Genomic DNA, 27,413 nt, shown 5'->3' with positions numbered 1-27,413 from the left:
GGGATACATTACACATCTAGCCAGACGACTACACCTGTTCTGGGATACATTACACATCTAGCCAAGATGACCACACCTGTTCTGGGATACATTACACATCTAGCCAGACGACTACACCTGTTCTGGGATACATTACACATCTAGCCAAGATGACCACACCTGTTCTGGGATACATTACACATCTAGCCAAGATGACCACACCTGTTCTGGGATACATTACACATCTAGCCAGACGACTACACCTGTTCTGGGATACATTACACATCTAGCCAAGATGACCACACCTGTTCTGGGATACATTACACATCTAGCCAAGATGACCACACCTGTTCTGAGATACATTACACATCTAGCCAAGATGACCACATCTGTTCTGGGATACATTACACATCTAGCCAAGATGACCACATCTGTTCTGGGATACATTACACATCTCGCCAAGATGACCACACCTGTTCTGGGATACATTACACATCTAGCCAAGATGACCACACCTGTTCTGGGATACATTGAAGGAATTTTAGTATTTGGCATATACTTTATGGCACAATGTACACATACATCATAACACAGGCTCTACAGCACAATGTACACATACATCATAACACAGGCTCTATAGCACAATGTACACATACATCATAACACAGGCTCTATAGCACAATGTACACATACATCATAACACAGGCTCTATAGCACAATGTACACATACATCATAACACAAGCTCTATAGCACAATGTACACATACAAAGATACATGACACCACAGCTTCTGTACCACAATGTACATATTTACTTATAACACATGTACATACAAACTAATAGACGTCACTTTGAAAAGCAACAATGGTTTTGTGTCAAGTGATGTCAGTCTGAATCAAATCTCACTTCAGTTGCAAGCTGTAATCTGATAAAGGAGGCAGGTGATAACCACAAACCAGTTAAAAAAGAACAATTATTATTAGTTAACTTAGTATCAATAAGTGTTTTTCACAATTTTGTCTTGTCTACAATATTTGACTTCTGTTTCATCAACTCGTGTCAGCTATGTTCAGTTCAGAAGCTGAACAAAGGTGAAGGTGGGGAGGTGATGTGTCTCTTGTTTCTCGATGAGATGTAATTTCGTGACAAGAGATGAAGAGTTCATCTCTGAACAAAGACAGTTTCAACATCTCTTATTCACCACTCCTATCATAAAACAGTTGTCTTCTCAACTGAATAATCAGTCTTCAGATATAACCCACTTCATGAGATCCTTAAAGTGCTAATTCACATATAATCAAATAAAATATCAACAGAAACACAAAACAAATACACAAATAAATATCCAATAGCTATGGTTAATAACCAAAAATGTGGGTAGCTTACTACAAACCTTCAACAATTTTCCAGCAATGAAAATAAATGGCTCATCTAAATCCTTATTCTGGAACATTATCTACATGCTTGATATCAAACTGTTTCCATTTTTTCACTTAAGTTACCACTAGTAATTTATTATAAAACTAGCAGAGACTGATAAAACATATGCAATCAAGTTAGTATTTCTATCACAACAGACCTTAAGCCTAACACAAGTTAATCATTTATTAAGTGTGGCCTATCTTCCATAAACAGATGCAACTTTTATGCATTGTTCAAGTTCAGTTAGGCATAACAATTAGTGTACTTAATATTGTCCCTAAATAAATTTATAATGTAATCCTAGTCACTAGTATTAAACCTTTTAAAAATTTAAATAAACTTTTAAATTCTGTTATAAAAAGTGTGAACTAAAGTGTATTTACATTTGACTTTTGCTCACACCCATTAAGTACACACAAGCATTTCTATAGTAAAATGGTCACACATTTTTCAGGACAAACAAATACAGCATTATTATAATAGATTTCTACAGTAAAAGCGGTGACACATTTTCAGGACAAACAAATACAGCATTATTATAATAGATTTCTGTAGTAAAATGGTCACACATTTTCAGGACAAACAAATACAGCATTATTATAATAGATTTCTATAGTAAAATGGTGACACATTTTCAGGACAAACAAATACAGCGTTATTATAATAGATTTCTATAGTAAAATGGTGACACATTTTCAGGACAAACAAACACAGCATTATTATAATAGATTTCTACATACCCATGTTTCTTTTTTTCCTTCAGGGTCAACAAATATAAGATGAGTGGCTGTTAAGTACAGAGTTCCCAAAGAAGGCTTCTTGCTATTGAAGCGATCCAACATCCGAACATTTTCCAACTACAAAGTTTTCACCAGAATAAGCACGTCTTGTAATAAATAACAATATTTTTAAAGAGTACAAGACACTCTATAAGCCTTCAAGGTTAACTTCTACGAAAGCAAAAAAATTTTAAAAAGACATTAAAAATGATATGTATATAAAAAAGTTGAACATTTTTAATGAATGTAAGATGCACCAAACATGTTATTCCATCAAAAATAAAAGAACAAATTTAGCCTGATTTATAACATACACCTACAAACACATTTAACAATGGAAACAAAAAGTCAAACAGTACTTCTGTTTCTTAAATGACAAATACATTTAAACACATGTATATATTTGTGTGCATGTAACAACATACAAGTACAAAACCCAACAACAAAACAAAGTCATTCAAACTACTAAGGTCAACAATCATATACCATACAAACTTAAACCTACAAAAGTACATAGATCACCTGTCATAGTTTGTACATTAAGTAATAAAACAGGTACAGAGTTTATTACAACCTGTAATTTAAGTAATAAAACAGGTACATAGTTTATTACAACCTGTACTTTGAGTAATAAAACAGGTACACTGTTTATTACAACATGTGCTTTAAGTAATAAAACAGGTACACAGTTTTCAGTGATGTCGATAAAACCCACTTGTAGAGAAAAATTTTGATGTAAAAATGGCTCATTTGGGTTGAAAAAATTTTTTACGTAGAGGAGCGAACAACGTTATGACCTTTGGTCATCGTCAGGTTCACAGGTACACAGTTTACTACAGCCTGACAATGACCAAAGAAGGTCAAAACGTTGTTCGGTCCTCTACGTAAAAAAATTTCTCAACCCAAATGAGCCGTTTTTACATAAATATTTAAATACATAGTTTATTACAACCTGTGCTTTAAGCAAAAAACAAATACATAGTTTATTACCTGTGCTTTAAGTAGTAAAACAGGTACATAGTTTATAACAACCTGTACTTTATGTACTATAACAGGTACATAGTTTATTACAACCTGTACTTTATGTACTATAACAGGTACATAGTTTATTACAACCTGTACTTTATGTAATAAAACGGGTACATATTTTATTACAACCTGTACTTTATGTACTATAACAGGTACATAGTTTATTACAACCTGTACTTTATGCACTGTAACAGGTACATAGTTTACTACAACCTGTACTTTATGCACTGTAACAGGTACATAGTTTACTACAACCTGTACTTTATGTACTATAACAGGTACATAGTTTATAACAACCTGTACTTTATGTACTATAACAGGTACATAGTTTATAACAACCTGTACTTTATGTACTATAACAGGTACATAGTTTATAACAACCTGTACTTTATGTACTATAACAGGTACATAGTTTATTACAACCTGTACTTTATGTACTATAACAGGTACATAGTTTATTACAACCTGTACTTTATGCACTGTAACAGGTACATAGTTTATTACAACCTGTACTTTATGTACTATAACAGGTACATAGTTTATTACAACCTGTACTTTATGTACTATAACAGGTACATAGTTTATTACCTGTGATTTAAGTAGTAAAACGGGTACATAGTTTATTACAACCTGTACTTTATGCACTGTAACAGGTACATAGTTTATTACAACCTGTACTTTATGTACTATAACAGGTACATAGTTTATAACAACCTGTACTTTATGTACTATAACAGGTACATAGTTTATTACAACCTGTACTTTATGTACTATAACAGGTACATCATTATTACAACCTGTACTTTATGTACTATAACAGGTACATAGTTTATTACAACCTGTACTTTATGTACTATAACAGGTACATAGTTTATTACAACCTGTACTTTATGTACTATAACAGGTACATAGTTTATTACAACCTGTACTTTATGCACTGTAACAGGTACATAGTTTACTACAACCTGTACTTTATGCACTGTAACAGGTACATAGTTTACTACAACCTGTACTTTATGCACTGTAACAGGTACATAGTTTACTACAACCTGTACTTTATGTACTGTAACAGGTACATAGTTTACTACAACCTGTACTTTATGTACTATAACAGGTACATAGTTTACTACAACCTGTACTTTATGTACTATAACAGGTACATAGTTTATTACAACCTGTACTTTATGTACTATAACAGGTACATAGTTTATAACAACCTGTACTTTATGTACTATAACAGGTACATAGTTTACTACAACCTGTACTTTATGTACTATAACAGGTACATAGTTTATTACAACCTGTACTTTATGTACTATAACAGGTACATAGTTTACTACAACCTGTACTTTATGTACTATAACAGGTACATAGTTTACTACAACCTGTACTTTATGTACTATAACAAGTACATAGTTTATTACAACCTGTACTTTATGTACTATAACAGGTACATAGTTTATTACAACCTGTACTTTATGTACTATAACAGGTACATAGTTTATTACAACCTGTACTTTATGTACTATAACAGGTACATAGTTTATTACAACCTGTACTTTATGTACTATAACAGGTACATAGTTTATTACAACCTGTACTTTATGTACTATAACAGGTACATAGTTTATTACAACCTGTACTTTATGTACTATAACAGGTACATAGTTTACTACAACCTGTACTTTAAGTACTATAACAGGTACATAGTTTATTGCAACCTGTACTTTATGTACTATAACAAGTACATAGTTTATTACAACCTGTACTTTATGTACTATAACAGGTACATAGTTTATAACAACCTGTACTTTATGTACTATAACAGGTACATAGTTTATTACAACCTGTACTTTATGTACTATAACAGGTACATAGTTTACTACAACCTGTACTTTATGTACTATAACAGGTACATAGTTTACTACAACCTGTACTTTATGTACTTTTACAGGTACATAGTTTATTACAACCTGTACTTTATGTACTATAACAGGTACATAGTTTATTACAACCTGTACTTTATGTACTATAACAGGTACATAGTTTATTACAACCTGTACTTTATGTACTATAACAGGTACATAGTTTACTACAACCTGTACTTTATGTACTATAACAGGTACATAGTTTACTACAACCTGTACTTTATGTACTATAACAGGTACATAGTTTATTACAACCTGTACTTTATGTACTATAACAGGTACATAGTTTATTACAACCTGTACTTTATGTACTATAACAGGTACATAGTTTATTACAACCTGTACTTTAATTAATTAATTAGATAGTTTATTTTACTACCTTTTAATTTATTTACCTGAACTTTGATTGTCTTAATGAGTAAAACTGTTACTGGAAAGTTTTGATACTGTTAAGTATAGGATTAACAATGTACAATACAGAACATTGTAGATGACTTCTGTTGTGTGTTAGAAGAAAAACACCCAAACCAAGTACAAGTAATATGTGATTGATAACTAAAAACTTAAATGTCTAATGAACGAGTCTTGTGATGAATTAAAGAATTCTGAGAGTTATTTATAGTGTGTTTGAGCTTGTGAATAATAATGTTTTAACAACTATGTGTTAGACTAGTGAGGCTTGTACACAACATTGTGAAATGTTTTTGTCCCATTTCTATGTAAAATACAGCAACTCACGTGGGCTGTTATACATTCTCTGGTGCCAACCAAAGGCACAATAGATATCTCAATGATCAATTATAAAGGATAGCATGCAACCTTCATAATCTGTTCTTTACAAAACTGTTTCTGGGAGCACAAATAAACACAACGGGGCCAGACCCCAAGGACAAATTACTCTCCCCTCACCCGTACGAATATACAAACAAATACCTATGATTGGCTAATGAATGGATGTATCAATACCAAATCAAAATTAGAAGAAAGTATACTATTATGGTAGTGAGTACTGAATCCCAAAGAAGTGAAAACCAGGCTTATTAATAAAACATTCATCTATCAATTAATAATCAGTCATCAGTTGGTTAAGCCTAACAAATCATCTAACACAATTTGTTTTATGAGTTTCCACTGGTAGTTTCTGAAATTATGACAGTTTGAAAGAGAGGGTTGAATATTTAAACACAGAATTAAAGGTGACCTGCAGTGAGTCCACTTCTTAAAACTGCTTTAAGTTTTGGTAACTGGATAATCAGCTGAATAAGGAGAATTTAAAATGTTGACAATAAAAAAGAATGTTATAAATGCTGAGTTTTTGATCAGACTCAGATCAATATTTATGAACGTGTGGAGTATTTGCCACATGACTATTATTATAACACTACACCTTTTTATATGGTTGTTTTAGGGGTTGGACAGCATGACATATGGAGCATATATTTTATCTTATCTTGAAAATTGTTTTTTATTTTTTCAGTCCTAACTAGGTACTCCCTGGACTTCAATTAAAGCACAGAATGATGGTTACAAGCAGTTACTAATGATAATGTATCTAACCTTTCTAACATTAGGAAACTAACAATTGTATTCCACTATACTAACTTTGTTAAGATAAAAGATATAATAGAATTATAATTCATATTACTTCAAGAACATTCAATGATTATTATATTAAGCAGTGTCCTTAACAGAACCTTCCAATTACCAAGTACTGTCCAAACTCCAATCTCTCCCTTCAACTTAATGACACCTAATACAACTTAAGTTTCTAATACCAATAGCATTGTTGTTATTCATTAGTAAAAACCTGGTAGAATAAACCCACCCCAGTGTATAAAATCTGATTCAATTAAATAAAGAATACACTGAAGTTTTATTTCACAATCATTCTACATACAAATACCAGTTTAAATTATTAAAACAAATCTGCTCATAGTTCAACCAAAACATAAATAAGAGCCAAAAGGATACTATGGCAACCAAAAGATGTAAAATAGATAATAATAAAAGTTGGGTGGATTTTGGTTTATCAACACTTTTCCCAATATTTACCAGTTACTGTTTCACCAACCAATTAAACCATCTTGCAAGTAAAGTTAACAAGTCATATATAAATAGATAAACACATTTTATCCTTTAGAAATGTACTATAACATATATTTACTTTCCATTCTCAAGCCTTCTTTTGAACAATTTATTTTTTCTTTCACCTATCAAGCGATTCAAGTTCAGTACTTGTAAAACTTATCCATCTTTTTTAATAATTTAAATCAATAATGAAAAAACTTGGGAGTGCTTACACACAAAAAAATAAAACCAAAGTATTAATAAAGTTTGTTTGTTGCTATGAACAAAATTGCTCAATGTACTATCTGTGCTCTACTCACTACAAATATCAAAACTGATTTCTCGAGTTACAAGACATCACAGTTACTATTGAGCTACCATGAGAGGGACTATAGTGAAGCCATTTTAATATTTTGAATTTTTAATAAATATAGTCAAAGTGTAGTACACAGTATAATACCAATGAAGGATCAACCAACAATGTTCCTGTATGTTTTACGACGTTACACTTTTAAGTTGTAGCACACTTTTCAAAACACTGAAGTTGTTTATTTTAGTTAAAGTTTTAATACCCATACCAGCCCTCTTGAGAATACATTGAAAATTGAAACAGTAACGTCACAGTTTGTAAAAAACACAATACATCTGCCCTAGCATTTAGTTAAAACGGTTATATTTACTACTTTTCAGTTTGTTTTAACATATAAACTTAAGCATACTTTACGGATTACGTCAATCTACGTTCATTACGTTACAGTTACAGTGTTACATAGGTTATCAACGTTGTTGCTCTTGTTTCTAAATCAATGTAAATGTACAACAGTAATACACTGTTCGCTATTTTCATGCCAGTCATATTATTTTGTTGTAAATAAACATTTTACAATTAGTGTTAATGCTAAGGCTTAATGCTATTAAGTTAAATGCAAGACCAAGATAACTTACCTTAGGAGTTTTAATATGTTCCATTTTTATGTGACTCTTGACAGTAACAATTTTTGCATAAGACTAGATTGGTATATTATAATAAATGTGTGTACTCTAATTCGTACACCAAGTAAGATACAATCTTTACAATAACTAATTTACAGAAATGAATTATATACAATAATACATTATTCTTCACACTCTACGATCTATCTACAAATTAACAAGCAAGCTTCACATGTAATAATCAATAACTTGTTCTCTGCATCGCCTCTCACAGAAATGCTTTAAAATAAGTCGGACAGATGGCACTATATCGTTTCAAGTAACGTTAAAATAAATTGTGTTTAAAATATGGAATGTGTAAAACATTTTCTTCTTGATCGGTGACAAGAAAACCCACTTGTAGAGAAAAATATACATGTAAAAAACAGCTGGTATGGATAGAGAAAACTCTATGTAGAGGAGCGAACAATGTTATGTGCTTTTATTGTATTACGTCTCCAGAAATTATCATTTCTTTGTAACCGGAAAATAGTCTAATGTAGATCGAGGAATGTGATTTTAATGACTAGAACTTTGATTGTTTAGTCATTAAAAGAAGGTGTAACTTAATAGATTGAACCGATTAGTTTTAATACTGTTCTGGGTCTATTTTCAGATTCTTAATTCGGGCGTTTACTGAAGAGAGTATAGTATTAATATCAAGTTCTAAAATTGACGTCACGAAAAGCTAGTAAATTTAAATAGTATCGAAAGACAGGTTATAAGTACTAAAATAAATGAAACACTAACTCAGTTTTTAAGTATTTGGATTAGTGTTAGTTACTATCTATTTTATGTTACTCGATTAAATAGCCGTAAATTGTGCAAGTTTAGCAGGGTATTTTCGGTTTGAACATCATTTATGAACTTGAGCCTACAAGTTTTCGAAAATTTAAGGAAGAAATAAATTAATTTGTTATCATTACTTGGACTGAACTTTCACCACATAATTTAAAAGAACTAGCCTACAAAATAACAGCTGTACAACTCTGGTGTCAAAATCGGGATTATTTTGGTAAAAATAAAATAGAACATTGAGTAAATGTAGTCACTGAGATTCTAACAAGATGATATCAGAGATTTATTGGAGTTAAAGAAAGTCAAGAAGAGCAAAACAGAAGATTAAAAGAAAGCCAGAAAGAGCAAAACGAAAAATTAAATGTATAATAAGAAGAAATTTATTGAAATACGAAGAAAAAATGAAACATTATAACAACGAGACAGGAATTTAAGGAAGAAATTGAAAAAAAGTGATGCCATCTTTAAAGAACTAAATTAAATAAAAACGACTGAAGACAGTATGAATAAAGCTATTAGAAATGTACAAAGAGATTACAACAATAAGATTGAAGTGAGGAAAGGCTGTAAGGACAAAACTGAAACACCAAAGAACGTGGATTAGGTAAGATGATTATTTTATTTGTTTCTTTAAGCCACATTTGGCTGCCTGCTGTGTCCACTATGGGTGTTGTTTTTTTTAAATTTCGCACAAAGCTACTCGAGGGCTAACTGTGCTAGCCGTCCCTAATTTTGCAGTGTAAGACTAGAGAGAAGGCAGCTAGTCATCACCACCCACCGCCAACTCTTGGGCTACTCTTTTACTAACGAATAGTGAGATTGACCGTCACATTATAACGCCCCCAGGGCTGGTAGGGCGAGCATGTTTGTTGTGACGGGGATCGTAGATTAGAACTCGAGTGCCTTAACCACCTGGCCATGCCAGGCCTCTGAAACAATGCAGAAAGACGTTAATGTAGTAAAGGATGGTTGTTGTTATAAAATATTTTTAAAATGAACAAAGTAAAAAAAAAGCATCAACAATGCAGAAAAGAATATCAATGGAAGAATAAAAATCCTGTAAAATGAATTATTAACCACATACACTTGTGAACAATCTAATAAACAAAATAAGATTTCCCATAAGAGGAAGATTTTCTGATTTTACTAAATGTGTCTACACGAAATGTAGTAAGTTTTTAGTAAAATTTATAAGTATGCTGTATACCGAATGTAGAGAAATGTGTTATAAAACTATTTCAACTCAAAACATGTCTCTTAATTGAGCTGACCAGTTCAACAATGATGGATCAAAAAATAATTGGACTATGATGACTTATTGTGAAGAATTCAGTAAACCATAATATTCGAGAAAAATTGGACGGGACATTGCAACATGTGGAGTTGTACAAGTAGTACTTTTACATTAGAGAACATAATAAGTAGTCATTTTTCAGGAAGGATATAGAAAGTATAATGCCAAGTCCTTACCTAAAAAGTTTAACACCTCACTCATAAGCTATATGACCTTAGATGGGTCTTACAGTTGATCATTGCTAGAGATTGCACAATTAACTCAAGAAACCTCTTCCATTAACCTCGTGACTTTGGCTAAAGGAATATCCCACAAAATTGAAACTGAAAATGCAGTTTCTTTATGTAAGTTAGCCAGAAAGTTCCCATTTGCAAAACAGACTGAGGATTTCAAGGAGAAAGAAGGAGTGATAGAACTGGGTACTAATCTTTGGGCATCATCTACTGTATTTGTAAAAAAAGAAAACTGGATCAACAAGGTTCTGCCTGAACTAAAGGAGGATGAATGAAGTTAAAAGAATAATGCCTACCTACTGCCAACAATTGGCTCTGCTTTAGATGCTGTATCTGGATTAGAATATTTTTCAACATAGAATCTTAAGAGCGGATATTGACAAATAGAAATTGTCATTTCGATTATATAATGTTTCTGCGATGAGTTGACTAATTGAATGTTTGAACTATATTGGAACGTTGTGCTCATCTACTTGGATGACATAATCGCACATTGAAAGATATTATAATGCTTATAAAGAGCTAAGAAAAGTTCTGAATCAGTCGAGGAAAGAGAACCTTAACTGAATCAAAAGGAATATGGAGCATTCCATTAACAAGTTAATAAAGATGAAGTGTCTACTCATCCATCGGAGACTAGTTCTGTCCAGAATTAGTCAACACCAAAGAACGTGGATTAGGTAAGATGATTATTTTATTTGTTTCTTTAAGCCACATTCGTCTGCCTGCTGTGTCCACTATGGGTTTTGTTTTTTTTAAATTTCGCACAAAGCTACTCGAGGGCTATCTGTGCTAGCCGTCCATAATTTAGCAGTGTAAGACTAGAGGGAAGGCAGCTAGTCATCACCACCCACCGCCAACTCTTGGGCTACTCTTTTACCAACGAATAGTGGAATTGACCGTAACATTATAACGCCCAACGGTTGAAAGGGCGAGCATGTTTGGCGCGACGGGGATGCAAACCTGCGACCCTCAGATAACGAGTCGCACGCCTTAACACGCTTGGCCATGCCGGGCCCGATCCACTATGGGAAATTGAACCATATATTTTACTATTGTAAGTCCATAGACTTACTAATGTCTCACTGGAGGATACGATTATTTGCATTATGCTCTTACTACTTTCATTTTGTAGAAAATCGTTCTGAATTATAACTTATCCTTTATATAAATTACTGAAAAGCCAGATATTTTTTGCTGATTGTAAAGAAGTGTTGAAAAACCTGAAAAAGGAACTGACCATCACTCTTATATTAACATATCAAACTCTATAAATACAGATAGATGTTAGTGATTTTGCAGTGGGGACAGTTTTGTCACAACTAACATATAGAGAAGAACATGTTTGCCTAATATAGCAATGCAATAAACGCTGTATAAAAGGAAATATTGTATAACTTGTAAAGAGTTACTAAGTGCTGTGTGAGCCTTAAGTCTTTTCCATCATTACCTTTATGGACAGAGTTTCATATTTTAGACAGATCACGTGACACTGAAGTAGAAAATGAATCTTCACAGCCTAGCAGTACAGATAGCAAGAGGGATCCCAAAACTTCAGGAGAGCAATTTAACATTGTGCATCTCCTTAAACGAAACCGTGGAAATTATGATTCATTATCCTGAAAACCATGTGTTGCTGATGGTAAATACTATGAAAACAAGAGCATAGAACAAGATAGTAAAGATGATTAGCCTAAAATGTAGCAGCTTATAAGCAAACATAAAAATATTCAAGTAATGATGAAGAACTAACGTGGCTCAACAAACATTCAGGTAAATAATACGAGTTTGGATCAAAAATAGTACTGAAAGACCCTTCTGACAAACAGTCACTCCATGTAATCTGAAGATAAATATGTACTGTGTACGATGGGATCATTAAGGTTTCAAGGATTACTTTGATTGTTATTAAGCACAAGTCAATACGATGGGGTCTCTGTACCTGCCAACCACAGGTATTGAAATTTAAACCTACTGATATACCACTGACTCACTGGGAGGTATACTTTCAAGAGGTATTATTATAAAAAATGGAAAGATACTATGAACAGAAGTAAATACTACAAGCAGTGCTATCACAAACTCTACATTTCACAACACTCCATCATCTTCACAAGCTTCTAGTGGTTAGACATTTGGGTATTGAAAAGACAGATAAGCAAGTGAAAAAACGCTTCTGTTGGTTTGGGTGTCGAGAATCTCCTGGAGATTAGTGTAAACATGTGAAATCCGTTGTAAGCCAAAAGGTCCAAGGAGAAAATAGCATAAGCCGAGACAGCAACATTATGTTGGATTACCGCTTGAGACAGTACACTTAGTCCTTGTCAGATTCTACAGATCAAGAAGGCCACCATAATAACCCTTCATTCATCATCTGATGGCATGGCTGACAGATACAACTTCACACAATTACAGCAATTAGCCACTTGTGTAGATGAACCTCAGAAGTTATGAAATCAAAATCTTCCACTGTTACTGATGAGTTGTTGTATAGCAACACATAAAGTTATGACTAACACAGTGTCATCACTAATGTTTAAAAGAAAACTCAAAATGTCATTAGACGTTTTGTACTCTCATCCAAAAAATAGTTACTTAGAAGTTACACAGAATATGTAGAAAAAATCATGAAACATTATAAATGTTATACATTACTAGAAACACTTAAACCAACTATTGATAAAATGAAAAGTTGTTACGATGTTAATTCCGATAAGAATGGATTCAACTGAAGTAACAATGAATGGCTATATAATTCCCACAGAAAGAAAGGATTAACTCTAATGTTAAACCTCATATGTTGTACCACCAAAAATCAGCAATATAGCTTATAAAATTCAGAAGAACAGATGATTGAACTCAAAAGTCATCAATCATAATCATCTTTGGAAATAAAGTGGTACAAGAACACTCATCTGGGTAACTCAAGAGGACTTCTCAACTAGGTAACTCAAAAAAAGAACTACTCATCTAGGTAACTCAAGATGACTTCTCAACTAGATAACTCAAGAGGAGGACTTCTCATCTAGGTACATCAAGAGGAGGACTTCTCATCTAGGTAACTCAAGAAAAGGACTTCTCAACTAGGTAACTCAAGAGAAGAAGAACTTCTCATCTAGGTAACTCAAGAGAAGAACTTCACATCTAGGTACATCAAGAGGAGGACTTCTCATCTTGGTAACTCAAGAGGAGGACTTCTCATCTAGGTAACTCAAAAGAAGAAGAACTTCTCATCTATGTAACTCAAGAGAAGGACTTCACATCTAGGTACATAAAGAGGAGGACTTCTCATCTTGGTAATTCAAGAGGAGGACTTCTCATCTTGGTAACTCAAGAGGAGGACTTCTCATCATGGTAACTCAAGAGAAGAAGATCTTCTCATCTAGATAATTCAAGAGAAGGACTTCTCATCCAGGTAACTCAAGAGAAGGACTTCTCATCTAGGTAACGCAAGAGAAGAACTTCTCATCCAGGTACCTCAAGAGGAAGACTTCTCATCTAGATAATTCAAGAGAAGGACTTCACATCTAGATAACTCAAGAGAAGGACTTCTCATCTAGGTAACGCAAGAGAAGAACTTCTCATCCAGGTACCTCAAGAGGAAGACTTCTCATCTAGATAATTCAAGAGAAGGACTTCACATCTAGATAACTCAAGAGGAGGACTTCTCATCTAGGTAACTTAAGAGAAGAACGTCTCAACTTGGTAACTCAAGAGGAGAACTTCTCAGCAGAATCTGAATCTATGGATGATCCTTTCAAGACCACTTCCGGGCAGTCATCAAGACTGGAGCTACAAGTGGGTTCACTCTATCATATACCTAGGAAACTTCTCCAGTAGCAGGATAGCTGATGAAAACAAGAGACAAAAATCCATATCACCTCTACACCATAAACCTCACAATAGAAAACCGTAAAAACTTGGAGAATGGACGGTTTATTGTAGTGTATTAGAATTGTCCCAGAGACTTCATAATCCAGAAAGCAGTGTTGTAAGCTACACTTTTCATGTTGTAATTTGTTTGTAAGATGGAGATACTGGTCAAAATAATATAATGATCCAGAGATTTTATTAAATACCTAAAAGAAGTATTAGACATAAATATGAAAATCAGAGAACAGTAAGTTAGTCAGTTTTAGTTCAGAGAAGTAATTAGGTTTAGTAAAGTATTTACATCTGTGTTAGGTATTAAGTATATTCATTTACTTGACTGATTAGCTATGAAACCGTAAAAATACGTTTATTTTTACCTTATTTGTAGTACACTTAGCGTGAATGGTATTTCCACTTGAATGTCATTTGTAAAGTTATGCTTACAATGTATAAACAACAAAAAGTATAAAAGATACCAATCATGGAATATGTGTGCTTACATTTCTCTCATTACTTCTAACTGAGACTGTCGTAATAAAACAGTTAAAATACAAGAAGTTTACAACAACATTAACTGACAAAACTCAATCACAAACAATGGCTAGTGTTTGTGGTGCGTGCATTTACCTTGTAATGAAAAAAAAGTTTTATATTTTCCCTATCAGTTTAGTAAGCCTCCTTTGAACTACACTAGACATCCATACAAAACAAAATATCCTAAAATCAAACACAATTCTTTTTTATGTTGGTGTGTTTAGTGTTTAAAACCTTTTATGTTTGGCTTGCATTCATAAAAGTTAGCTTTAACTATCATAAAAAGCCAGATTTTCACACAACCATACCCCACACATGTGACGTATGTTTACTACAACACTGTTGCTATAGCCATCCCTAACCGTTAGTTAATTCGCCAACAACAACAAAAACATAGGCATCTAAGGAGTGGTCAACAATCATTGATTCACAAGAGCTCGAAGGACTAACCCTACAGTAGCACCCTCAGACCCACAGGTCAGATGTACTGTTGAGTGATGTATCTTTATAAACATAAAACTAAGGTCATCCTCACGTGCGTTAGTTGATGCCAGAAACTCAGAAACATTTACCAAATCATGAATAGTACTCACCATAATTTCTTCCAAGATTGAACAGTGATACGTTATGGAATTCAGCAACGATATAGAACAACAAGTAACAACTAGCAGGTTCAGAAACATAAACATAAGCAGAAGAGACAACAAGTTGGTCCATTCTGAAAGGTCATTCAGAATCAAAGTGTAAAACTTCCAAAATACACGATAATCCCAAACAGCTCAATCAGTGTGGGAAATACCCCCAGACAGCTCAATCAGTGTGGACAATACCCCCAGACAGCTCAATCAGTGTGGGAAATACCCCCAGACAGCTCAATCAGTGTGGGCACCACTGGGTCTCTAGCTTGACCTAAACTTTAGTTTGCTCTCCAAGATCTTTGTGACTATTATGATAGTTCACAGCTATCTTATAATTCCATTATATTCTCTCCACGACTGTCTGGTTATTATATAAAGGGTTTGGGTCCAATGTAAAAGATATTGAGAGGGGGTGAGACTACAAAGTAGATATGTACACGCACATGCTAGTGATGGACTTTTTATGACTGAACACTGTTGACCTTGTACTTTCGACCATGGAATTTCTTAACATAAACATCTCGTTTCCTTTGTCAATTCTTCACCTCACACCGAGATGTTTCTTGCCTTTTCCATTCCACGTACAGTTTGCATTTCCATGCATTATAACCAGTTTGTACTGGAAATGTTAAGAATATATTCAAAAACTGTGTGGTTTTGATATATTTCAACAAGCTTGGTCGAAACTATTTTAGATAATAAAATATTGATTACACTAAATGTAATTTTATTACACCCTGTTATAATGTTTATAAATTTTACTACCCAGAGATAATTTCACTTTACCTTTTCACATATGTAGGTTCAAACTACTTGAAATATTTCTGTCAAGCAACACGTAGTCAACCCGTGGTTCCTTGTAAATACTGCATGAACCTGTTTGTTGCTGTCATATCTTTCCATAAGATATAATACCTGTTGTTGATACCTGTAAAATAACAAATACATATTAATTATTACTTTAATTACTACTTCAATATTACTTAATGTATCAAGTGTCTATACGCAGATAATAGGCAAATATATATATTTTCTGGCCCTCCATGACCAGGTAGTTAGGGCGCTCGACTCGCGTTCTGCGAGTTCGAATCCTCGTCCCACTAAACATAGTTGCCCTTTCAGTCTTCAGGTAATATAATGTTACGGTCAGTTCCACTATTCTTTGGCAAAAGAGTAACTCAAGAGTTGGCGGTGGGCGGTGATGACTAATTGCTTTCACTCTAGTCTTTCGTTGGTGAATTAGGGACATCTAACACAAATAGCTCTTGTGTAGCTTTGTGCGAAATTCAAAACAAACAAACAAAACTATGCTTATTTATGATTAAGTTTTACTTTACAGGTTTTACAGGCATAACCAGCTCTCATTCGCAGGGGCTCCTGGGCAATGTTCCTCTTTATCACCCCTCTTTCAATGGGCCTGAACTTCGTAGCCCATGTTCTGGAGATGAAAGGCTTTCGAAACGTCGTCCTCAACTCTTGTGGTTTCTCTGAAACAGGAAGCTGCTGCCCATTCTGACCCACTCAACAAATAATTTAATTTAAAACACACTTACTTTCATAGGGGGTAATTGTTAGGAATAAGATGTTCTACCCATTTTTTAAAGTCTATCAAATTGTCCTCCCTCCCCACACATAGTTTTAAAAGATGGGAATATGTAATTTTGCGATTTAACTATTTTATTTACATATATTTATACGTAAAACTGTTGTCACGACAAACGAAGTCTACACACTATGACCATATGGAAACTCACGTAGCAAAATAGATTTCCCCTTGGTTTTATTTGTTTGTTTGTTTTAATTTCGCGCAAAGCTACTCGAGGGCTATCTGCGTTAGCCGCACCTAATTTAGCAGTGTAAAACCAGAGGGAAGGCAGCTAGTCATCATCACCCACCGCCAACTCTTGGGCTACTCTTTTACCAAGGAATAGTGGGATTGACCGTCACATTATAACACCCCCACGGGTGGGAAGGCGAGCATGTTTGGTGCGACCGGGATGCGAACCAGCGACCCTCAGATTACGAATCCCACGCCTTAACACACTTGGCCATGCAGGGGCTCTCATCTTGGTGCAGTTTGGATAAAGTGTTTAAAACAAGACAGTCACTAACACTTAAGATATGCAAGAATCATTCGTCAAGTGAGCTAAATGTACGGTTTTGAAATAACTGGTAAAGTCAGGTAAATTATGTCCATGATTTTACTGCTGTAAATATTAATATCTGTAAGCACAACAAACTGAGGACATTTTTAAAACTGGTTAAAACAGTGGATATTTATTTCGACTTTGATGTGTGAAGAATTCGTTTCGCAGCTAGCTGTTTCATGAACAAACAGGTAGTGTATTTATTTCCCTGAGAGTGACCTTTTATTTATTTGATTTGTGTTGTTTGAATTTTTTAGCTGTTTTTCTAATTATTCTTGTTTAATAAATTTACCAGATATAATCATTAATCATTTCCCTCTTTATTAATGACTCAAGAAGGTTCAAGATGGAAACCATGGTTAATATTTATAAGTTACAAATTATGAAAGAGAAATGTATACGTAATTGTTATGTATAAAAGCATTTTTGTTCCCCGCTGGTTTAGCGGTAAGTCCACGGATTTACAACTCTAAATCCAGGGGCTTGATTCTTCTCGGTGGGCTCAGCAGATAGCCCAATGTGGCTTTGCTATAAGAAAACACACAAACAAAAGCATTTATACTGGACAACCAAAATATTGATAAGTGGACCAAAAGCTATTTTAGAAACTAAATGTATACTTTTGGTTTAAAGGAGCTACCAATAACGTCAGAAACAGCAAAGAAGAAAAAATGAGCAGGATTTTTCCCAAAAACGCTGCATAAGTGTTTATTGTTTTTGATAACATAAGATTGTAATCACATCCGTAAATATCTTACCATTAACATCTGCTTTAAAGGTATTAAACATACTAAATAATAATAAAGGTGACATAATATTTTTTCTCTACCAGTTCTTAGTTTCGAATGTGTCCTCGTCTTTCATTATAAAATATTATTTAATATGGATATTAATACCTTCAAATAGGGTCTGTAAAACTACTTTAAGGAGGTACTTCAGCAGAACTGTATTTTTATCATTATTACCACTATTATATCATTTAGTTTTCTACGCCTACAACATTCAGAAAAAGGTTTTAGGGATTAACTGTGGTGCATGAAGTTGATATTTTTGTAGGAGTAGATGCAGCAGAAGGAAGGGTTGAGCAGTTACACCACAGATACTTTTGAGGTAGAAGCCACAGAGTTAAGAGGATCGAAAATAAATTATTTTGGAAATACCTTATATCAACCAAACCCAAGATTCATCATAGATCAAACATTAACAAATAGGGCTCCTTATTTTCAGGCAAAATGATTCAGAGGTTTTTACATTTCTTGTTTGAAAAGGATGCTTTGCTTTTATTGCACTGGCCAAGTGGTTAAGGCACTCAACTCGTAATGTGAAGGTCGCGGGTTCGAATCTCCGTCGCACAGAGGTAAGCTGTGGGGGAGTTATAGTGTGACGGTCAATCCCACTATTCTCCGGTAAAGTAGTAGTCCAAGAGTTGGCGGTGGGTGGTGATGACTAGCTGCCTTCCCGCTAGCCTTACATTGCTAAATTAGGGACGGCTGGCGCAGGTAGCCCTCGAGTAGCTTTGCGCGAAATTCAAAACAAACCAAACCTTTTACTGCACAAAATATTTCAAAAGCAAAAAGTAAATGCTTAACGTAAAAGCATATCCTGTGTTTGTATCTCGGTTATTTAAAACTGCAAAACCAACAGAGGTTTGCAAAACCTGCTGATTGTTAATGTAGCCTCATCTTCAAGGTATAGACCAATAGACACCTAGCTAGCTCTCTATTGCTTTGGCATCACACCAACAGAAAACAAAATCATGCCTGTTGAAGATTATAAGCACAGTGAAGTTTTGAACATTGCAAGGGTTGGATTTTAGAGGTTACGAACAACAGGACGGAACCAAAGTCAGCTACTGAACTTGAGATCGAAGAATGATTCCAAATTCTATATATGATAACACATAATCAGAATCATACTTACTCTAAAATTTAAAATGATATTCTGAGTTCCATGAGCAACTCCATTGTGAGATATATTGCAAAGCAAGCCAATTCTCTGTCACTGTTGCAAAATTTAGTCATCATTGAAAGATCAGAAGAGATATCTGGCACTGAACAAGAGTCAAACTGCCTCTGCTTTGTGAATTAGGATGTGATGTCATATGAAAAGTGGCCCGGCATGGCCAAGCGTGTTAAGGCGTGCGACTCATAATCTGAGGGTCGCTAGTTCGCATCCCCGTCGCGCCAAACATGCTCGCCCTTTCAGCCGTGGGGGCATTATAATGTGACGGCCAATCCCACTATTCGTTGGTAAAAGAGTAGCCCAAGAGTTGGCGGTGGGTGGTGATGACTAGCTGCCTTCCCTCTAGTCTTACACTGCTAAATTAGGGACGGCTAGCACAGATAGCCCTCGAGTAGCTTTGTGCGAAATTCAAAAACAAACAAACAAGCAAACATATGAAAAGTTGACAGGTCTCCATGAAACGTCTTCAACATCATGGGGAACGAATATTCAAGGTTGCCACTGATGTTTTATTGCATCCCAATATAATCATTTTGGTCTTCTTGGGCAAACATACGACGAAGCTGAAAATTTGTTGGGCCAATACTCTCATGCACAAGTTTTTTTTTTAATAAAAGAGCAGTCACTAATTTTTATGTTAATTGTGGTCTTCATTGTGTAACTCTAATTACTCATACAATTTGTACAGCCTGTCCTTCGATTCAAGATTAATTACAGTGTTTTCACGAATTCTGATGCTTACTTGGATGGTCAAAGAAACTCGAGGTAATGTTATTGTCAATGACAAACTCTGAAAGTGGATTCTACACTACTTTGAAACTGCTGTGATCCACTAGTCAATGCTCAACCAGTACGAGCCAATGTTACTCAGTTTGGAAAAGATGGTATCAAATTCAGCAAGATTACGAGTCGCACGCTTGGCCATGCCGGGCCCGATGCTGGTTTGATAACTAAACAGTGGGTTAGGCTACGGTGAAAGAAAAGAAGTTTGAACATTTCAAAAGATGATGTAAACTCAGTGAAAGTTTTGCATTAATATAAGGTGAAAAAGGAGAAATCTTTTGTTTGTTTTTCATTCCAGCTTCATGGAATGACCCCAACATTTTTCAATCAAAACTTTCGTAGCTGTTTACTTCCTTAGAGAAGCAAATGCTAAAGGTAATGTGAAAGACACAAGCTTAGTCAAAATGGAAAATAATGAAGAAACCAAAATGAATACTGACAAAAACACGCAACTTTAAAAGAGCTCACTACGGTAATCAAAGGAAATATAATCAGAAACATGCATATTCTGCAAAACAAATTACAACAACATTAAAAACACACAAAAGGCAAAATTATAAAGCTCCGGCCTACTTGTCAAAGAAAACCACATTCACATCACCCCAGGCTCAGAATGAAATAATGGAGATGTTCAGCTATCAAAAACTGAGGAACACAGCACACGAAGTGCAGCAAAGTAAAGTCTTTGCATTAATGGTTGATGGCACTCAAGATGTTACAGGTGCCTAACAGGAAGCAATACGTGTACGATACGTAGATGAGAACCTTGACGTCCATGAGACATTTCTTGGTTTGTACAGTGTTTCCAATACAACTAGTGAAACAATATCCTCGACTATACTTGATGTACTGACTAGACTCAATTTACCACTGTCAGGATTAAGAACACAAACTTATGATGGAGCCGCTAACATGAGTGATGCGTACAGTGGATCCCAGGCAAAAATAAAAGAGAAGCAACCGTTAGCTTTGCTTTTTCACTGTGGAGCACACAAGGCTAATTTAATAACGCAACATGCAGTTGAAGCTTGTGAATGTGTTCGAGATTCTATCCAGTGAGTACATGAAATTGGTGTCTTACTTCAGAGGTCAGGCAAATACAAGGCAATCTTTGAAAATATTGTATTGTCAGACAGCCACAATGATCCAGTTAAATACATCCGCCCGCTGGTTGTGCCACCTATCTGCAATTACATGTGCTAATGATCACTACAGTGACATTGTTGATTTTTTGTCTGAATTAGCAAATGAAAAATCAGATGCAGCAGTGAAAGCACGAGGTCTGCTGGACAGATTTGACAAAGGAAAGACAGTTTTAGGATTGTTAATGGCTCAGCTTCCATTAGCTGTATTAAAGGAACAAAACCGTGCATTCTAAGCAAAATCAGCGACAGTATCTGGCATGATTGAAGCATCTGCAATGACAGTTGAACAATTGCGGGTATTGCAAACAGAGGAAAATTACAACAAGATATTTGATGAAGGCTGAGAAAAAGGTAACTTCCCTAGATCTGGTGCCTATTGAACTACCACGCGTTCGCAGACCCCCCAGAAGGATCACAGGTGATGGCTCAGTACACCATTCTGCAACAGGTAGAGATTACTACAGAAGCCAGTATTTTGAATTTGTGAACACAGTCGTAGAACATCTGACCACTAGATTCAATGCAGACAACAATGACTTGAGGCAATATCTGGCACTTGAGAACATGATTACATTTGGCAAGATTGACAACTCGGTTATAAACTTCTATCCAGATATTTCTGCACGACGACTCGAGTTTCAGTTTCCCTGTTCAAAGGAACAACAAAAGCAGTGTCTCTGAAAGGTGCGAAGGATGCTTACGATGCATGAAACAAGCCAGCAGATGTTTAGTGAAGTGTTTCTTCTCATGAAAATTTTGCTTGTATGTCCAGTATTCAGCTGCGAATGTGAACGCAGCTTTTCTGCATTAAGACGGTTGAAGACGTGGTTAAGGTCAACTATGTCTCAGTACCGCCTCAACCATGTGGCAGTTTCTCACACTCACAAAAATGAGGTCGACAAGATAAATATAGAAAAGCTTATGAGAGAATTCATAAACAGATCATCACAAAGGAGGTCTACGTTTGGGAACATGTAGACTAGAGGACTAAATCAATCTTACTTCAATGAAAAGTATGAATAATTATGTGCTACATTGTATTGATGTGTAATTTTCAAAAGTTCGAAAAGACATTTTTATTATTTTTATCAAATAACATGAACAGTTTTTTTAGTAGATATAAACTTATTAAGGGTTATTACCAATTTTATTAATATTTGAAAACGTAATTCATGCAATAAAAGTTATTAGTAACCTTGTCAGGTACAATGGCCATCTTTTATACTGTGCAGTGTGCAGGAATAAATTCATGTGGCAGTTAATTTGTGACACATTTGTCCTTATTCTGTTAACATTTTGAAAACAACACCTCACTTATACAAACCTACATGGAAACCTTGAAGTATCGTGGCAACAAGATTACTCTCTGACTACATGTTTACATCTTTCAGGTTCACGTAATCAGAGATTACCAATTTACAAATTGAACAGTTTACATAAATGGTTGCAAAAATCATCCCTCCCATCGGGTGTAAAAAATCTACGCTCCTGAGTATATGTAAGACAATGACTGACTCTTGTTAGCTCAACTGACCGGTGAATAATAAAGATCAGGATGTGATTACCAGCTATTGAATCATTAATTCAAGGAACCACTCTTCTAGGAGAACCAAATGTGCTTCAGTTTACTCTAAAAATTCTGCTCGTTACTTAGGAAAAGCTAGACGCAGTGACTTACTTGAGTACCTCACAAGTTCCTAAAAGGGAACTAGGAAAAACAACACAATTTTTGATTTGTAACTAAATGTGTATAGAACGTGTTTCTAAAATCTACACACTTTTTTTTTCAGGTCGACCCATTTGTCTCCAACTATAAGATAATAATCAAATTAAAAGCTTTAAAAAAGTATAAATAACTCGCTCTTCTCCTGCATATCAATACTTAAAATTGACACTACATCAAAAACAATTGTAAAACAGAGCGTCAGGTTCACGATGACCGAAGAAGGTCGAAACGTTGTTTGCTCTTCTATGTAAAATATTTTCTCAACCCAAACGAGCCGTTTTTGCATATATAGATAAGAAATTTATTTGCATAAGCCTAATACTATTGTCTTTTGACAAATAAAATTGTATTTATGCTTGTGACATCTTACTTTATTTTATATTTTTATGGTGTGTTTTAATATTTTCCATTTATTAATTAAAAGCTACTACACTTGGCTCTTCGTTCATATTATTTGGCCACGTGGTTAAGGTGCTCGACTCGTAATCTAAGGGTCACGGGTTCGAATCCTCGTCACACCAAACATGCTCGAACTTTCATTATGGAGGCGATATAATGTTACAGTCAATCCTACTATTCGTTGGTAAAAGAGTAACCCAAGAGTTGGCGATGGGTGATGTTGACTAGCTGCCTTCCCTCTAGTCTTACGCTGCTAAATTAGGGACGGCTAGCACAGATATCCCTCGTGTAGCTTTGCGCGAAATTCAAAACACAAACAAATAATTGATATTACAGTAAAACGTGTCTTAGGCGGAATCGCACGGAACTGGGTAAAATTTCCGACTTAAGCAGGTTTTCTGACATAGACCTAGTGAACATGAATTTCCTTAATTATATATAATTTTTTGAGCGGAACGTTATACTTGCTTGACTCAAGGGAAGTAAGACGTTTGTTAATAAAGTTATTATACTGTTTATGTTATATTTTTTAGAATAAGAACAAAACATACATTCAAAATATACACAAGTACACAAATCCTTAATCACATTTATTTAAAAAAAGTGTCCAATTTCAACAGTTTCGTTTTTTAATAGGCTTTCTCATGTGGTTAAAAGAGAAAGCCAATTCTACAGCCTTTTCATGAAGTTCCTTTTCCCCCTTCATTTTTTGCACGCAATTTGATAGAGTTAATATAACTTAACACTGGCGATGAAGTAGGAATTTCTATTTCCTCACTATCTTTTCCATTTTGCTCATCTTCTGAATTTCTCACACTGTTACCATGTTGTTATTCTATTACAGATTTAAAATCAGTTTCTATTAAAACATTCTTGTCAACGTTCACGAAACTTTCCGCGTTCACAGAATCATCTGCATCAATCTTCTCAATCAGAGTTTGGATTTCACTAGAATCGTAATAACAAACAACTTCTCCACAATCTCCGCCATTATGAAGAATAAATCCACAGTTTCGAAAGCATTATATTACGCATTCATCTGTTACGAATTTGATTGAATGACTTAAAAATGTAATTGCATCTAACACGTCCATTTCCATGGTCATTTCAGATGCTCTCTAACAGTCGTCCATGTTTGCAATAATATGTTGAAGCATCAATTTTCTGTATTTCAATTATATACACTGTATAATTCCATTATCTAGTGGCTGTAGAACTAATGTTGTACATGGAGGTAGAAAGACTAAACGAACATTTGAAAGTTAAACTTTTGGATGACAAGTTGCATTATTTAGGAAAAGTAGAATATTCCTATTTTATTGAAGGTCCGACATGGTCTAGCGTGTTAAGGCGTGGGATTCGTAATCTGAGGGTCGCGGGCTCGCATCCCCGTCGCGCCAAACATGCTCGCCCTTTCAGCCGTGGGGGCGTTATAATGTTACAGTCAATCCCACTATTCGTTGGTAAAAAGAGTAGCCCAAGAGTTGGCGGTGGGTGGTGATGAATAGCTGCCTTCCCTCTAGTCTTACACTGCTAAATTAGGGACGGCTAGCACAGATAGCTCTCGAGTAGCTTTGTGCGAAATTCAAAAACAAACAAAACACCACACATTTTTTAACAATGGAAATCAAATAAACACAACATAACCATAGAAAACATTTGGATATTAAATAGGGAAACAAATATAAACAAATGCAAAATGAAAGAAGTCAATTAAACCAATATAAAGAAACATCTTTACATCCATACTAAATAATAACCTAACGTCTAACATCCCTATAATCCCATACCCGTTTATGCTCTCGTTCCTAAGGCATGTGTCCAAGAGTAGCCCAAGAGTTGGCGGTGAGTGATGATGACTAGCTGCCTTCTCTCTAGTCTTACACTGCTAAAGTAGGGACGGCTAGCACAGATAGCTCTCGAGTAGCTTTGTGCGAAATTCAAAAACAAACAAAACACCACACATTTTTTAACAATGGAAATCAAATAAACACAACATAACCATAGAAAACATTTGGATATTAAATAGGGAAACAAATATAAACAAATGCAAAATGAAAGAAGTCAATTAAACCAATATAAAGAAACATCTTTACATCCATACTAAATAATAACCTAACGTCTAACACCCCTATAATCCCATACCCGTTTATGCTCTCGTTCCTAAAGCATGTGTCCAAGAGTAGCCCAAGAGTTGGCGGTGGGTGATGATGACTAGCTGCCTTCTCTCTAGTCTTACACTGCTAAAGTAGGGACGGCTAGCACAGATAACTCTCGAGTAGCTTTGTGCGAAATTAAAAAACAAACAAACAAAACCTATTTTATTGTTTCATTCTTTTGTTTAATTTGTTCAAAAACTCCCCGAATATAGTATTTGTAATCCACGCTTTATTATTCGCTTTTCATTCTACAGAAAATTGATTTTCCTTAAATTTTTGAAACAGCGTGGATTTTCACTTTTATTTATTACCCATGGTAAATTTTTCCTAAATTTTAAAAATAGGGAAGATAGTAATTTATTTTTTTGGTCGGAATAATTAAAAGTGTGGAATTTTGCATTTAGAAGATAAGTCTACAAATCATGAATCTAATTTAACTGCAAAAATAATGACGGCAGAAAAAAGAATAGAATATATTTAACCGATACTTACTGTAACAAAATATCCGAAATTTTATTAATTAAACAAGAATTTATTAAAATTTAAAGAAATTATTAATTAAACAAGAATTTATTAAAATTTAAAGAAATTATTAATTAAATAAGGAATTAATTAATATTTAATCAAAAACATTTTATCCACCTTATTCAGGTTCTAATCCTATTTGTTGATAGATGAGGTAGGTGAAGAGTAGTTTTCCGTCCGTATTACTCAGGTTTCGCCCTATAGAGGGCCTTTTATAAGAGAAATATTAAGATAATACTGCAAAATGTTGATATTTACAGCTTGTACAGGTTTCCGCTCTGTGCCGTTTCCGATACGTTTTACTGTTTTATATGAAAGATGTTTTCCACCACGCCTTTAAAGTTGAAAAATACATAAATATTACTATTAGAATAACAAATCATTTACTTTTTGCATGCTTTATATTTCTTACTATATTTAATTGTATTTTTAAACAAGGTTTTAGTTCCTTATCGTGCATAAACTGCCTTTAATTTTTGGTTAATTAATACCTCATTTGTTTTAACTTTGAAAAAATAAAATAAATATACATTTCTGTAAAAGCAGCCGCTTAATAGGTCAACCTTGTTTACGTGTACCCTCCAGCCACGTGATCCTGGACCAGTTTGTAAATAACAAAAATGCATTTGTTTAATAAAATATATCGTTATTTTTGAAATACTGAATTTTCACTATTACGTCACCCAAGAATATAAGGAGGGTTAATGTTTGTGTAAATAAACACGTATGTATATATTATTGACATATCATTGTAAATTTTCGAACTTCTCAAGGTTAAACGTAACAACCTGAAAAAATAAATATATCAAGTTCAGTGAACTTACAAACGAGTTGTACAACTTTGACCATTGGATGAATAATGTAGAACAACGTCAGTTATAACAGCCTAGTTAATAGTTATAATAGCCTAGTTAATAGTACCATTAAACCAACTTTCCGAACAAATATATAGTAAGTAAGATTAAATTTATATTTTCATTAATACGTTAAGTGACTTTTATATGATACTTTGGAAGATGGT

At 34.3% G+C, this 27,413-nt stretch overlaps 1 protein-coding gene across 1 annotated transcript in view; it reads right to left on the bottom strand.

Annotated features, from left to right (window-relative positions):
* The window catches only part of Mtmr6 (Myotubularin related protein 6), a 69,169-nt gene extending 60,745 nt beyond the window's left edge, over window positions 1-8,424 (bottom strand). The window contains exons 1-2 of the mRNA XM_076459724.1: window positions 8,150-8,424; window positions 2,142-2,258 (exon numbers count right to left, since the gene is read on the bottom strand). Coding sequence (XP_076315839.1) covers window positions 2,142-2,258; window positions 8,150-8,173 — 141 coding nt within the window. The 5' untranslated portion in view covers window positions 8,174-8,424. The remainder of the gene's footprint in view (window positions 1-2,141; window positions 2,259-8,149) is intronic.
* Between the last annotated feature and the right edge of the window lie 18,989 nt (window positions 8,425-27,413).

Source organism: Tachypleus tridentatus, chromosome 10 (genome assembly GCF_004210375.1).
Source record: "Tachypleus tridentatus isolate NWPU-2018 chromosome 10, ASM421037v1, whole genome shotgun sequence".
In the NCBI taxonomy this organism is placed as follows: domain Eukaryota; kingdom Metazoa; phylum Arthropoda; class Merostomata; order Xiphosura; family Limulidae; genus Tachypleus; species Tachypleus tridentatus.
The sequence above is the reverse complement of the archived record's forward strand: the minus strand, read 5'-3'. Positions and strand labels throughout refer to the sequence as shown.